Source organism: Syngnathus leptorhynchus, chromosome 8 (assembly GCF_054491065.1).
Source record: "Syngnathus leptorhynchus isolate UIUO chromosome 8, UIUO_Slep, whole genome shotgun sequence".
Lineage (NCBI taxonomy): Eukaryota > Metazoa > Chordata > Actinopteri > Syngnathiformes > Syngnathidae > Syngnathus > Syngnathus leptorhynchus.
Genome location: NC_141202.1, coordinates 10,465,700 through 10,482,559, shown reverse-complemented (window position 1 = coordinate 10,482,559; position 16,860 = coordinate 10,465,700). Strand labels below are relative to the sequence as shown.

The 16,860-nt window shown below is 44.3% G+C and overlaps 1 protein-coding gene across 1 annotated transcript in view; it reads left to right on the top strand.

Moving 5' to 3' along the window:
- The window catches only part of iglon5 (IgLON family member 5), a 74,938-nt gene that overhangs the window by 48,690 nt on the left and 9,388 nt on the right, over positions 1-16,860 (top strand). Inside the window, exon 2 of the mRNA XM_085917555.1 lies at positions 14,825-14,906. Within this exon, the coding sequence (XP_085773681.1) occupies positions 14,825-14,906 (82 nt within the window). The remainder of the gene's footprint in view (positions 1-14,824; positions 14,907-16,860) is intronic.

Here is a 16,860-nt window from a genome sequence, read left to right as displayed (position 1 = left end):
TGTGTCGTGCTTATGGCCCCGTGGTGTTTCTCCGTCTCCCGTCACCCTCAGTGGCTTTGACCGAGCGTGCAAATGGCAAATGGGCAGCCTAGCACCACCCCGTCCCTCGAGCCCATCCAATGTCTTATTCATGAGCGGAGGTTGCCGCGATGCCCCTCGTCGCACACTATGTCAGAAACACACTGCAGCCTCTTACTCACAGTCTCTACCACACAAAAAAGCTCTTTGTGCCCGTTAAACCCAGTGTGACGTTCCTGCTCCCGTTGCTGTGTTCCTGCCTAGGAGAGTGATTTAAAAATACTTTGCTTCAGCGAAACAACTAGTGGCACCCTCAGGTCATGAATGTAATGTGGCCAGCCAGAACTGTGCAGTACTGTAATGTACAGACTTGAGTTTTGGATAGATGAGCAAAGACACTTTGATCTTACAAAACCAAATTTTATGGCAGGCAGAATTTCGATTTAACTTGCACTCAGACAATTGAAGACGAAAGCCGATTACTGTCGCGTTGGTTTCGTAACCCTCAAAGAATGAACTGTTTTTGCCACCAGAACTTCAGACAGTGAAGCTAATGTTTGCCACAGAAAAAAAATCAAACGTATTTTGATGTGATTTTAGCAGACGGACAGCGACAAAATGATTCTTACCACCATCGGTAAAAGAGAATGCAAGCTAGTAGTCGGCGCTATCTGAGAATCCCTTCGCGGCGAAAGCGGGGGTGGGGGGTGGGGGTGGGGTGGGCTAGGCTGTGACGGTCTTGGGCGATGACATGGATCTACAGTTTCATGAAGACGTTCCCCAGGAAACGATGACATCAACAGTCTGACATTCAGGATGAAATGTCTACTTTGCGGCAAGTCAATATCGTAATAAAGTTGTCTGGGAAGCCGGCTTTTGCTTAAAGGTCAGGTCATTCCGCCATACGAGACGAAGGTGTCGACTGGTGTGGACGTCATCCCCCCCCCCCACCCCACAATACAATTGTAAACGCACTAATTGTCCTCCGGTGTCTCATCTCTCTTTACTTTGAACCCGTGTCAATACGTTTATTAACTCACAAGTAATGTGTTGATCGGCTGTCGGGTTCCCCTTGAAACGTTCTTGTCGGCGAGGATTAGACTATCCCGAGCCAAGTGGGCCGCGAGTGTCGCCGTTTTCCAGCCCCTTTCATCTTCAGACGATCTCGCCGGCTTCTTTGACAATCAAGCGATCCATTAAAGTTTAACAATTTGCCATCCGTCGGCTCCCCGGCGGGGTTTCGACATCCAATCTCTCTTCGCCGGGGCGCCTCCTAAGGGGGGGCTCTGTCTCTCTCTGAATCTTAACTGCTGAAAGGGGAGGGAAATTATCTCCTGATTAAAAATGAATTAAAAGCCATTAAGCTTTTCTCACCCCTCTATGCCTTTGTCGCCCTTAACAGAAACAACTTTGCCCTCCAGGTGGGAGGTAGAAGCCACTCAAGCTCTTGCTTGAACTTTACTTGACCTCCTCCACCGGTAGCTACTTTAACCTCACATCATTTGGAAACAACTGCTAATGTTTTTAATCAGCGTCCTACCACAAGGACAAGACTGGATCTCGATCTGGATTTCTTTTTTTTTTTTTTGCTGGCTTCCAGTACTTGTTTACTTTGTGTACGGTAGCAAAACCCACCTAGTGGCAACAGGGAGTCGTTACTTCAGTGTGTGTGTGCGTGTGTGTGTGCGCGAGCACGCTTGTGATGCCAAGTCTGCTGCTCGGCCTTAATGACCCATGTCGCACCACCAGAAGCTGAGGGGGGTGTCAGGCCGCCATGATTAACGGGCCAGCCCCAGATTGCCTCCTGCCAAAAGCCAAGTCAACACACACACGCACGCACGCACGCACACACACTTCCAAATGTGTTTACGTGGCTGCGGATGTCCGCCCTGAGACACGATTACGTATGTACAGCTCTGCAACACGTCCGTGTGTGCTAGAAGCATCTTACGCAGCAAGTAGATTTTTTTTTTTTTCGCAGTGAGGAGAGGGACAGGAATTATGGAAAAGGAGCCCCCCCCCACAAGGCAGCCCTTTCCTTTTATTAGACATATGTCCGGTGGTCTCAAAGTGTCCATCAACTCCACAATTAATGCGAGCCAGCTCGTTTTTTTCTTCCAAAACAAACATGCTTGGCTACACTCTGCTTTGTAATGTGGTTGGCCTTCAGCCAGTTTGTATCTCGCACTGCAGGATAAGATTTTCCGACTGGCACTGTGATTATAAACATAGAATTGTTTACAGTTACCTAGACCAATGGAAATTTCATGGCTTCTTGAAACCGGTTTCACTAATTAACACAAAATTGGACAAAAATTATCCTCAGCCTAAAAAGTCGGCCATTTTGGTTTGAAGTCTCATGGTAGCAAAACGTTTATTTCAAGGATTCTCAGAAAGCCCCCAACGCCGGTTTGACTGAAGTTTGGTCGGATGTAGAAAATGTGAAATAGTCTCTCATTAGAAACTTTTATTCTGTTCATGTCCAAATCAAACAAGTTAGTTTCAACCTTGACATCCATCAATGGTCTCCTACTACACATTGAAAGCAGCATCTCAACATTGTGTTTAACGTGAGGGCGAGAAGTTGTTGCGATGCGACGGCCGGCGAAGAGAAACGGATTAGAACGCTCGCGGCCATTCATCAAGAGAGAAAGAATGAGCACCCAAATGGAAAAAGAAGTGCTCTTTGATAGCTAGCGCCTCACAAGTGCATAGATGGAACGAATGCGCCAGCGAAATTGAAGCGGAGAGAGTCCATCGCAGATGTATGCTTGCAGGCGTCAATCAATTATTAACGGCATGCAGATTAGCAGCGATGGAGGCTGTCAGGACCCCTCCCTCCTTCCTTCACCTGCATGATGGAGCGCAAGAAACCTGGATGGCGTTCAGTGACGGAAGATAAATTGCATGTGGAGCGGGAAAAAAAAGTTGCATCTAACTTGTTTTGTGCTTTGTTTATACCTCCAGCAGGGGAGGGGAGGGAGGGGGGTTAGCAAAGAGCGCCGTGATGCGCTCTTATTGCGAAAAGAGCAATAAAGCATGATCATTAGCCGCTCGCAAGATGGATGACGCTCAGCTGGAGTTGGCTACAGCGTGTCGTGATGTGACAGATGTGCGGCGAGACGTTTGCTCGTCTCATCATCACACAGCAGCTTTCAATAACCGCGGCCCCTTTGGACCCACTTTTTGATGAGGAATCCTCAAAATAATCATCAAATTTTGCCGCCATGTTCATCCCGCATTAGATATCGTAGGCGGGGGGAGCTTCACAGTTCAGCTGTGTTAGACACCTGCTTCTGATTGGGGCACAATTTCTGAGAATGGAATTCAACCAAAATGGCTGCCGTTTTCTTTTTTTAGACTTTTTCCTCATTGTTTTGCTCTGCACTATATTGAGTGTCATTTCAATCCTCCCCCTCGACCAATCAATGATAAGACATCAACGGCAAAGCGCGATTGGTATTTTGCGCCATCTTTCTGACATTTTGCGAAATTAGTCATTAATCGGTGCGTCACAAAGTGCCTGACCTGAAATCCATAACTGCCGCCTCTGCTGTCGTCATTCATTGCATTCGCAGACACTTGTGTTGCCTTTTCATCTCTCGCGATGAACCGCATTGATTTCTTTTTTTTTCTGTCTTTGATTGAGTGCGGCCGACGTTAGCTGTCGCATATTCTCATGAAGACATCACGCAAAGGCCATTGGAATGTTAATTGAGCTTCCTCTGCTTTTAATTTCATTTCTCACGCCATGACCGTTATCCGCGTCAGAAGAACGTCTAAAAAAAGAAACTGTTGTGAATGATGCCATGCTGATGTTTATTGGCCGAGAGGAGCATAAGTTGGAGGGAATTGGGAGTGTGAAAGTTACCGTTTGAACTCCCACGAGAGCGTCGGTTCGGGTCAACACAATTAACCTAGCGACCGGCCGCTATATGTATGCGAGCTCGCTGGAGAGGTTATCGGCGAACAGCGTGAAGTGCTTCTCTTTCAGCATGTTAAATCTCCCCACGTTTCATAAATCATTCAGTGTAACCTGAGGCTGTTCTGACCATAAAGGAACAAACACCAGCACAAGATAAACAATGTACACTTGTGTGGTTGTAAAGCCACACAGGACGACGGGCAAGAGTCTGATTTTTCCAATTTACAGCCCATTACGTTTGTACTAAACTTGATTCCATTTTTCGTGTGGGTTGGATGGTTCGTCAGTCTGTTGAGTGGTTAGATGATTCAAAGGTCAGCCATCTGGTCAGTCAGTTGTTTGGCTGTTGGTTGGTAAATTGCTTGGGCGTTAATTTAGTAAGTGGATGCTCAGTTGATTGCCTGGTTTGTTGTTCGGTTTGGCTAGCCGTTTGGTTTGGTTAGCTAGTCAGATAGCAACATATTTGTTTACTCGTTCAGTCAGTTTGTTTCATAAGCAAATTTGTTGGTCCCGGTTGACCTGTCGACCTGTTGCTACACCGGCTTTGACACGATTGCTTAACTTTTCGCCAATTCCCTTCTAAGCGATCTGACGTTTGACCCCATTTTTATTTACCTGTGTTTCAAAATCAGTTATAGCTTTGACAGACATCCCTCAATGCAATTTTACACATCCTTAGAGGAATTGCAACCTGTGAAGCACTGATAAGACCCCCCCCGCCCCCCCGAGTGTAATGGGATAGTGATGGTCTTCAATGTGTCCGTGAATTTAGTCATCATAGTTCCTCAGCAAGACCTACAGTGTCATCGCCTCCAGTTACAAAAGCAGATTAGAGCTCGAAACCCAGCAGAATGCTGCTTTAAAAATGCATCGTGGGTAATTTATAGTGCAAGAGAGTAAATGCTTCCTAATGGAATCTTCCATTAAAAGCCCTCCATATTATATCCAAGGCCTTTTGCAGCTCTCAGCAGTGAAGTGAAGGAGGAATGAATCTAGCCTTCACTCCTGTAAACACCGTACCCCTCCTTTTTTTGTTCTAGCCTGTCCCAAAGACAAGGTTAGGGATCAACTCCGAGGGGCTCCTGCTTGTTGCTGGAGGGATCTCGTGCAGATGAAGTGGACAAGAGACAAGGATTTGGTACCAAGTGGCGAGCCATCGAGTGAAGCTACAGTGAATAAATAGTCTCCACATCCCTGTTCAAATGCCAAGTTTTTGTGATGTGAAAAAAATGAGAACAAGAAAAGTCATTTCCAAACGTTTTACACTATTAATGTGACCCAAAACCTAGGCAAGTCGTTTTGAAATATTTAAGCAACTGGAAGTAAAAATAAACAACTGAGAGCATGTGGTTGCAAAAGTGAATACACCCTCATAATGGATTTTAAGGTGCGAAAAGTTTTGATATCATTTATCTGGATCTATTTTCTTCTATCAGAACAAACATGGCAATCAAAGTGGTGGGTGTGTAGACTTTTTATATCCACTGTACTGGTGGTGGAGGGAGGCCATTATAAGTAGTGAAGCCCCTTCTTCGGTTGCTGCGGTGAAGGTGAGGGCACTTTGTATCCTCACTTATGGGGGTCTGATGACAATTGATGCCTAATTTGGCCAAAATGGATCCTGAGTTCGCATCCCTCAAAAACTGGTGGATTTACTACGCATCAAACAGGAAGCTCTTGTTGCTTTCTCGGCGTGCTCCCGCCAAAAATCCACCGCCATCTGTTCGCCACTCACCAGCTATCCCCTCATCCTCCCCTCGAGTTCGGACTCCCCCAGACCGTCTGTCAAGCTCCTTAGCCTTCCCGCAAAGGCCCCTCCCCTCCGCTGCCGCTATCCATCATGGCACACTGACTCATGATTCCCGCGTGGGGGCTGCCAGGCGACGGGGGATCATGCAGCTTTGTGGAACCGGTGCTCAGATAAGCTGCTGAATTAGCGGATGGAGGAGATGAGCGCTGGCAGTGCAAAAGGGAGCGCATAAGATAAGAGGAAAGGGGCTGTGATCAAAATGTAGGGGAGGAAAAAAAAAAAAGCGTGAAAATATGAGGTGAGCAAAGTAACGGGTTTGTTCGGTTGGTTTATCAGTCAATCTGTAGTTTCTGCATTAGCATTAGCTTATAATTAGCATAAACTGCTATCAATGTTAATTGGGGGCCAATTTTGAATTGGCGGGGTGAATGTGCAATGGGGCGGCACGGTGGGGCGCCGGTTAGCATGTCTGCCGCACAGTTTGTAGGGTGTGGGTTCGATTCCACCTCCGGCCCTCCTTGTGCGGAGTTTGCATGTTCTCCCCGTGCCTGTGTGGGTTTTCTCCGGGTCATCCGGTTTCCTCCCACATCTCAATAAACATGCATGGTAGCTTGATTAACACTCCAACTTCTTGAAATTACCCGTGACTGTGAGTGCGGATGGTTGTTTGTCTCTGTGTGCCCTACGATTGGCTGGCAACCGGTTCAGGGTGTCCCCTGCCTGCTGCCCGACGAATAGATGAACGAACGGATGGATGTACAATGGAAGCCTGACAGTTGAACCCCAAAACTGCGAGACAGATATATTTCCCACTCCTCCACCGTGATGCCCTACATAGAAATCGTCCCTATAAAATATAATTAGGTACAAAATTATGAGTGGAAGGAGCCTTCAGATTTATTTCACATTGGCTACAGTCCCAGCAAATGGCAATAAAGTTCTTGCTCATCGTGTTGAAATGTGACAAAATGTATAGAAAATCCATATCAAAGTCTCTCACACACACACACAGATGTGTGGGCATGTGGCACAGCAAAAGAGCAAGGCACAACAGTTATTTTTTATTTATTTTTTGTTCGCCCCCACCCACTGCACATGAAGGAGCATTAATCCAATCCAAACAGCTCCAAGGAGACGGCTCTCTAATAACTTACGCTGACTTAAGAATCTGTTTATGTCGGCGGCGAGCCTGTGAAAGATTAATAACTGCCACAATAGGAACGCTGCGCGTCCTCAGGAAATAAAGAGCACAATAGGAAAATAATGCCGATGTGCTGAGATAAATGAAAAGGCAAATTAGCCGGCGGCCATGTCGTTTAATTACAAGTTACTTCAGTCTCCGCTTGATTTGGCAGCCCGAAACTCCGCTAGCGACGCCAGCCGGCGGATTCGATAAAGAATATTGACAGACGGGAAAAAATACAATTACTACTCCTATATTTTAACTATAAGCAAATTTCACATTCCAGCATTAATATACACACGCACACAAACACACACACACTCGTGCATGTGTACCTAATAAAGTGTCCAGTGAGTTATGCTTGCTCTCCTGTTAAATGGGGTGTTCTTATTGTATTTGGTAAAGAAATTTGGTTGCTTCTTGGGCAAATGTTGCTGGGATGTGCCATTTTAGGGTACCCGTAGCCAAACACACTCACATACACACACACACACACACACACACACACTCACACACACACAATTTGGAATGCAAATGAATGCCGTGCACAGCTGTAAGCGTGCGTTTCTGTGGGCACAGCCGGCTGGCTTCCAAAACTGCACACAAATCTGCAAACATGCACAAAACGCACGCACACTCCATCAATTCCTCTACATACATACCTTTATGTGTGTACAAAGACTCCCGTGTTCAGCAAAATGATTTACACTAACGTGCTTTTCTCACAGAAGCAATAGCCATTGTTTTCACGAGCGTCATTTGTTTGATTGTTCGCGGGGTGATGCAAAAACTAGGAAACAAAGTGGAAAAAGAATGAAAAGTGGTGAAGAGAAGTCTCGTTCAATATTTGTACAATTCTGGATGAAAATATGGATAGAGGAATGAAATTTTAGTTATCTGAAAAGTTACCCAAAATGGCACGGTCGGTCCAAAAATGTCCGACAGCCATAAATCCTAACATAATGAACATTTTTGGAATGCAGCTATTGAATGAATAATTTTAGAATTTATGATCCTACTAATCACCCTAACAATTTAATTGAATAATTGGAGACATATTAATTGATTGAATCGTGACTTTATGTGTGTGTGGCTTTAAATGGCCACGCATCTAATCTTTAAGCTTGCTGCCCGTCGTCGTCCCGTCATATTTATCTGTATGCAAAATTCAAAACACACAACAGCAACCACAAAATCCTGTCTTTAGTTTGTGCATTACAGTGGTGACTAATTGCCCTACATTCAGTCATAACATCTAAACACTCTTATCCCGTCGTTTGACATCCTTTTCACACACACACCCAAAAAAATACTTCATTGTCAGTTTGAAGCGAGTTCTGGCAGAGGAGAATTAGTAAGCGAGCGAGTGCTTGGCGTGAAGGCTTAGGACGGCAAAGCTAAATGAGATCCTTTTCAATCTTCTTCTACCCGGCACCGCATTGTCTTGCCGGCAACGTTGGCTTTGTGCGCTTTTGGGCATGCTGATGGAAATCATTGTGATTGTCTCCCAAAACATCTGTTTGTACTCATTAGCGCTGCTTTTTCAGTGTGTCAAAAAAAAAAAAAAAAGACAGCTCGCGTTGTCCACCTGTCCGTCACGCAAATAAAAACAGACACTCGGTTGACTTGTAACATTATTTTCTGTCTTATCGTGTTACGATTGGATAATAATTACCTCTTTGTATTTCCCATTCAGGAGACTCAAATGTAAACCAGAGTTATTGGCACAGTCAAAAATAGTCCAAATTGGGTCAAAAATCTAAATAGAAAATTTTTGCTCAATTTGTTTGCTCTTGGGATTTTGTCTTTGGGGTGAACCAGCTTGTGTCATAGACATTTACACGCTTGCTTGATTTCACTCTTGATGCACAGCAGGCACTCCAGAGACATGACTATTATTTAATTTTCTGTAATATTTACTTGAAAAACGTAATGAAGGAATATTTAACCAAAAAAAGCGACTTTGCGAGCTACAGCATATGTTTGCAGAGATGTCAGATTTTTTTTCCCCCACTGACAAATGGCTCATATCAGCCATCGTGGGTGGCAGTCGATAAAAAAAAAAATGTTATGAATGTGCTTCATAAAAGCAAGCACTGCGAGTATTCCCGCATGCTGTGTGTATTTGTAACGTTTTCTATCCAATAAAAAAAAAAAATTTGCACGCTGACAGGTCTGACTTAACATCATGACATTTGCCACGTACTTCTAATGAAAAAAAAATATATATATATCCGTGTAATAAAAAGCAAGAATCCCAGAGGGTTGTGAATTCCTTGCATCTAGAATCATTAGAATGTTTACACAGAGCTGGACTGGCCATCTGGCTTACAAGGCAGATGCCCGGTGGGCTGGTATTTCTTGGGGCCAATGTTGTGCTATTTAATTTCTTACCTTCCAATCAAAGGTCACAGCTGCAGACCTCACCCCTAAGGTCCTGAGACTACTCCAAATTCATTCAGTTAAATTTAGACAGTAGTTTTATCCCAAAAGTTGCAAGTACCAAGGTGACATGACTTCATGACTTTGACCTGATGTGTTTTTTTTATTTGTCTTCTGCCTTTAGCACAATTTTGTCACCAGACGATGTGAATAGTTTGCCTCTTGGGTCGCATCTGTACTTGTGAATCTTATCTTTCCTTTGCCGGGCCCTGCAAATCTGTCAAATTACTGGCACACCGGTGCATTTAAGTGCGTCCGCAGAGCCTTGTGTGCAAAACCAAGTAATAGTTTAACTATTGTATCGATCTCAGGAGCGCTAAGGTGTTTAGCGGCGGAGCATAAGAGATGGGGTAAAACGCTTTTTTCGTTTCGACGCCAGTGATCTACCATTGCCCGTTCAGGTTGCACAAGTGCTGCATTGAGAACTTGGAGTCTCCCTCCCCGCACTCTGCGGCGCTCTATTGATTGCTGTGTGAAGAGGGATTAGTGGCTGGGAGGGAGGGGGAGGGGTAGCGAGGAAAGGATGGATGAAGGGAGCAATGGATGCCAGGGGAAATGATGGCTCAAGGGAGGGAGGCGAGGGAGACGACGACTGATGGAGTGAGCGAGGAAAAGGTAGAGCGGAGGAATGGATGAAGAATGACGAAAGGGAGTGAAAGTTGTCAAGAGGAATGGATCGGCGGAAGGACGGATGGGTGGGTGGAGGGAGAGAGGGTAGCCAAGAATAAAGGTAAGGATGGAATGAGTGAAGAAAGGAATGGGAGAAACAGCAGCAAGGATGCAGCAAGAACGAAAGACCGATGGAAATCTTCCGAAAAAATTGGAACCGATTAATCGGCAGGCTGATTCGATCAGACGATATCAAAAGTGCTCATTTTGTGATAGGACGTTGAATTATGTAGGCCACCGTTTTTCACGGAAAATACATCCTCGATAGAAATATTGCTTTTTTCGGTTGGACTACATTGCAACGTCGATTCGAATTTAATCAATCGTCCAACCGACCTTGGTAAATCAAGAGCGTGATTAAAACATAGCAAAGGGTGAAGCACCTCGATTGCGTATGCAGCAAAATTTCGATTCGGCTGCACCTTTGTCGGAAGTAGTCGAGAGGTCTCAGAGGGAGAGTCTGACCGCTTAGGTGCCCGTCTGAGATGGAAGTGGATGGGCTGTCACGTTGCTTTGAACGCCGAGGCCTCACGGATGACACAAACAAGACGCATTTGTGTGCATCCGCCTCTCTCCTGGGAAGAACAAACATTTGTGGCCCTGGGAGGGGAGGAAGTCAACCTCAGCAGATAGAATCCAAACAACTCCTTCTCTCTCTGACAAGTGTCAGATTTTCCCCTCAGGCGGAATGGTGGCCAACAAATTCGATGGAGAGTACATTTTGTCCGCTCGACCATACTTTTATTTTTCGGACAATTTTATGTTTTGACTCCCCACTATTAATATTTAACGACATCACTGCTTCATTTTGAAAATAAGGCTTCCAGATTCCACCAGCAAATATATACGGCGTGGATTAGCGAGTGGACGCAGCAGCGTCTGGCAAGAGTTAATGGGATGACACGAGCAAGAGACGGGATATCGGTACCGGTTAATGTTTAATCCCGCACCTCTCCAACCCCTCGCCTCCTGGCCGCGGCTCCTCGCGTCTGATAATCCTCGAGCCTCCTCCTTGTATCATCGGGGTGCCTGTGTAAATATTTAATTGGCTACAGCACGCCGCTCTTAATTATGCGGGCGCATGGGCGCGCTGCGTTGACGGCAAAGTCAACACTGATTTGATGTCGTTTTTGTAGTCGAGACTTGCGATCATATGATAAAATACAGATCAAAGTCTACTTGAGAAGAAAATCTGGAGCTATGTTTTTTTTTGTGTCATTCATCTGAGATATTGAATCAGACTCCAATCCAGATACAATTCTGCTATGATACAATTGGTGATTGTCTTTTTTTTTTCTTCCAAAATTGAAGTCAGGCTAGTTTCAGGACCACATGTTGACACGGATCAAATTCAAACCAGATTCAAATCCACATTAACAAATTCTAAATGTGTGACCACTGCATTCTGAGCTCTGCGGGATCCCATTTTCTGCATTCAGATCGTGCGTGGGTGTCACAAGGGTAAAACATTTTCTGTCCGTTCATTTCCTGTTGTTGTGAGTGATGCAGGAAGTTAACCGCCAAATCTTTGCTGATAACTGTCAAGATCTGAAATACAACTCAGATTTGGTGCACTTGTTCTCCATCCTCTTTTATATCCTGTCATCCTCCTTCATTTGCTGCAATTTTAATTTTCCGGACACGCCTGTAATAGCCATTTCAGCCTGCATTAAAATGCATGATTGTCATGTTTTTTTATTTTATTATTACAGTCTTCTCTGTTTCCCCATCTGAAATCCGATCGTGCATTCAGAGGAAGTCGTCCTCTTCTTTATTGTGTGTGAGTGAGTGTGATTGTCAAGGGCAATGCAAAATAGATGAGCAGCACAAAGGAAGACGCCGAGGCTAAAGTTGCACAGCTCAATAGAGCACCGCTCACAAGTGTCTGCCGCTAGCGAGTGCAATTACAAACACAGCGCATGTAAAAGTCAAGAGAATACAAATCACATAATAGACGCCCGCTTCCGCGCCGCTTGCACGACACTCACACACCGACACGCAAAAAATGTCCCCCGTTCAAGGCTATTACCTGAACGTCTGCGTATAAACTTGCACTATCACCAAAAAAAGGTTATCTTCTAATGTGTTGCACCAAATGCTCGTGTAATCCCTCAATGTCCTTTAAATGTTATCCTCACTAAGAATGACCTCACGGGCAGACAAATGGAAGCGGGTGGTCACGAAGAGACAAGGGAGCAGGTCATAGCAAGGACAAGAGAGAATAGCAACCAAGGCAGGCTATTTTTTTTTTTTTTTTAATGTACCACCAAATGGGCCACTAGATTAATTTTCTTACAAAGGGTACATTTTGATCCAACTCTCAAGCAAACTTTGTTGGTTGAAATGATAAAGCCTGGTGAGTTTTCTTTCTTTTTTTTGGGGGGGGGACGTAAAACTCAGTTGTTGTTTTTTTTGTCAACTCACTGCATTACTTGTAAGATGGACAAAAAAAATAGCTGGGAAAACGACATGCCGCTCCCATCAAAACAATAGCATTAAGTGGAGTTAGAAAAATTGAATAGTGACAGAAAGTCTATGCCAATATTTCTTTTTCAACAAGACCTAAATGGATTTTGAGTGGTAAAACTTAATGGTAGCATTCTGCCTCTGTATTGCACCTCCTGTCTTCCCTAAATATACGAAACAAAGTGTTGTTGATGCTGCGACTGAGAAGGAGACTCATCCCCGCTGCTTTGGCTCACCGATCCGAGCGTGACGAGCATGCAACACATTGTGTGTGAGTGTATTTGGGTTTGTGTGTATGTGTGTGTTGACCCGGTTGTTGTGTTGTGGGAGCGCCGTGCAGGTTTTGGCATGCTGGGTGCCAATCGAGCTGTGAAAATAGCAATTGAGTAGGGAAATGGGGAATAGCACCTCGCCGCTATGTAACCTCACTGTGCATGTGTCACTCATTCAATCCAAATATGGGTGTGTGTGTGCGCGACGACAAGAGGGAAAAGCCCTGCTCCTTTCCCATCTTGGTATGTAGGCTATCTGAAAGCGTGTCACAGCCGTAACCGAGCCCCCAGCTCTTCAAGCGAATAGAATTAACCCAAATAAAGCGGGCTGTGTAGCACATGAAAAGGACCCACGACTCTCGGAGCCCGGCGGGCGGGGATGGAGCGTAACCATTTGGTACCCCCAAACAAAGTAAATCATAAATAAAGCAAAGTTTGTCACACTTTTGGATTTTTTTTTGAAACCAGTATGGATTGCTGGTGTAATTTTTAGCAACCTGGTCAAAGTTTATTCTGGAATAGTTTTATGAAAATGGATGGAACATGTTGCAGTAAGCATGCCAGGCCAGTAGTTGGCGGTGTGGTTTAGGCTTTTTTTTTTTTGCGTCCACTGAGTTTTTTCAATGGTATGTAAAAGAGGAAGTTATTTTAAAAGTAAACTACCATGTCATTATGTTTCAATCAATTTTTTTTTTACCCTAAAACGCTAACATTAAATATGACTGAAATGGAATGATCTAGTGTTTCGATGTTTCCATCAGTCAAAAACTTCAAACTTTTACCTGAGAACTCAAATGTAAAGAGTTAGAAACATAATATTCTTATGGTGTTTCCGACAGATTTTTGGAAGACTAAAACACTAAAGTTTAAGTTCTTGACACTTTTAGAACTTTTTTTTAGTGTTGACATATCAGGCCCAAAAAAGGCTATCAAGGAAACAAGCTAAAAACTAATACGAATTTGAATAAGCACTCCTGAATTAAATGGCGGGCTAGCAGACTTGTGCGTTTGTGAATCCTTCCCGTCACCTCCACACACAGCATCATTTGTCTTGATGAAATGATAAACGCGTCGGTACTTGACTTCAATTCCCGTCCGCTTAGCGGGGCGACCACTCCAAGAAAGAAAACGCGTCGCTCCGCAATGGACCGCAAATGCTCGGCGGTTCCAAAACATGCCAGCTTTCTCCTTCTTTTATGAAGATGAATTGATAAACGCTTCAACCGGCTGCTATATTGAGGTCAGCGTTTGCTAGCTAGTAGAGCACATTGCCTTGGTTGGTGCTGTCAGGCTTGGAGGAAAGAAAAAAAAAACCTGGAGTGGCAGACAGGCATGAAAAGCAGATCTTTGTTTATCTTTATTTGCACTTCTGCCAAGTTAGGGAAAAATTAGCTTTTTTTTTTTTTGCTCCGCCCGAATGTCCGGCACAAATCACATTTTCTCTTTAACAAATGGCTCTCGGGATGTGTCAGTGCTTCTTCTTGTCCAATCGAGTGTGTGTGTGTGTTTTTGTGTGTGTGTTCCTTCTGTTACTGTCGCTTCATTTCACGGTCCGGCACCTCTGCATGAATCCTTTTCCTTGGGCTCATTATCAGTGATGTTCAACGAACATCCTGGCAGAATGCAGAGAGGTCACGTGGGAGCAAAAATGATTATTCCGGCAGGCACAAGGAGGGTCAACGGCGACATGTTGCCTTTTTATTTTTTTGGGGACAAATTTTGTTTAGCGTATTCATTATTTTGACATGCATAAATGAGAAGGCAGAATGAAAGCAGAGAGCCTAATTTAAGGAAGCGCTGACGGAACAGTTGATTTCGGGCGGGTTCATTTTACTTGAGATGACAGTTTTGGTTCACAGTTGGATACTCGTCAAACTCAGGCCCGGGGGTCAAATCGGGCCCTCCGCATCCTTTTATATGGCCTGCGAGAGCAAATCTTGTTCATCAACGATTCTTGCTCAAATGTTGTGCACAGCACATACAGCGCAGCTTTTTTCAGACCACCTCGATGCCTTTTTTCTTACGATCCACAAACATCTGCTCGTCCGTCTGTTGCTGTCGTTTAATTCTCACGGGACTCTCCCCTCGTCTGTTGTTGGCAGGCTCCAGTGTGCACGGAGCAGAGATTGGGCACCTGCCGGACAACATTACGGTTCTAGAAGGCGAGAGCGTCACTTTGAGGTGAGTTGTGATCCGCTGCATCTGCGCCCGCTAATTACATTTGAAAAACCTGTTTGTCTTTCTTTACGCACACACACCTGTCACACCAAATGCTACCGGATCACCGTCTCTGGTTTAGATCTTTAAACAATAATCATGTCACAAGAATCCCCAAAAGGACATCGTCCTCCCCGTTACAGTGGCAACAGTAAGTGTTATCCCGAAGCCCCTCAGAATCGATATTGGCTTGAACGCAAATCTTTAACCGCCCTCGTTCACGGTAGCCCGAAGATGCGCTTAATCTATCGAATTTCCTGGAATCCTGCTCACCTTTAGGTCTTTTTTTAAACAATCGATGTCACCTGTTTGGTTTTTTTCTGTTTACAACCTAGCAGTTTCTCTCCGGAGACACATTAAATGTTTTTTTTTTGTGTTTGTTTTTGTTACACAGTCAGGTTGAGGTTGAAGGAAGTTGAACATCTCTCACTATTTGGGTCAGCAATGTTTGCTTATTTGTTGCTTGCCATTGGAGGGCAGAGGGTTGGGAAAGTATTCTTAGACGCAAATGATTCCCAGTGTAGCATTTCTCATCAGGTCTTTATGACTTCACGAGCAGCAATAAAACGGCCTATTTTGTAATCAAAAGTGTGCACGTACTCACCGGACAGCCCGCGGCTAACAACAAAATACAAAAGCACTTTATAAATAAACTTCCACTTGAATGGAAATCACTTTTTCCTTTTTTTTTTTCTTTTTTTTTTATGCCCATGTGGGTTGAATCGGTTTTTTTTTTTTTTGTTCTGTTCTGTTCTGCTCCAGACGATGCCGTTTGATGCGGGCCATTAAGATGAAGCCACATTTGATGTTATTACGCTTCTGATTTCCTCCGGGCTCCGAGTGCTGCGGCAGCAGAAGAAGCAGCAGCAGCAGACGTAATTAAGTTTAAAATTAGATTAATATGTCATTTGTACACAGATTTTGTCATTTTTTATAACGGAATTACTTGCATCGAACCTTGTCTGTGCATCTGTGCGACAAATGTCAGTTTAGACACTATTTATGTTGAAGGACGTTTTTTTTTTTTTTTTTGGTGGGGTGTGGTATGGGATTGGGATTTATTCAAATTTGTTCATGTTGCCAGTCCATTATTACATAAATTTGGAACTTTACGTTCCAAAGTACTTACAAATACTTTTGAATGTACTTGCAAATGTGTTCCAAGGTATTTATAGACTAAATGCTTTTTTTGAAAGCACCCATATTGTAAATGCTTTTTTAAAAGTACCTTGATTATACGAATATTATACCACTAAATGTTTTACATTTAATAAGTTAGTTTATGTATAGTGTTTATGTATTATACTGCCTCTGGTGGCCAAGGGCAGTCAACTTCGGGGCCGGACAGTTATGGAATCCAGTCATTCGGCCCACGGACCGCCAGTGACAGAACGTTACTCATCAGTGACGCTTGTGAATAGGCGAGCAGAGGCGGCACAACGAGAGGATCATCTCTTTTTTTTAAATCATGTACTATTCAAGGATCTTTTTTTTGTTTTTGTTTTTTTTGTAAGTCAACCCGAACACTTTTTGCGTTGTGTGTTGTGAAAACACTCGAGAGGGGATGCAGTCGACGTGTGTCAGTGTCGTCGTCGGTTGGAACGTGCGGCCGCCGACGCAAAGCGGGGAACAACGCAAGGCCGACAGGAAGCATAGTGAATTCTTGTGTTTATTTAACGAGAAGTAGACGTAGGAGAGAAAAAAGGCTTGACAAGATTGAACAAACAAAGAGTGAGGCACAGGTGGGAAGAAGGCAGGCAAGGGCAGACGGGAAACTACGCACACGAGGGAGCTGCCATGGCTGACAAGGCAAGGCGGTCGAAATACAGCCAGGGGAAAGGAAAAAAAAACCTGTCACATTCGAGAAACATGAGAATATAGCAATGTAACGTAACATGAAATCCTGAAAGTTGTGCAG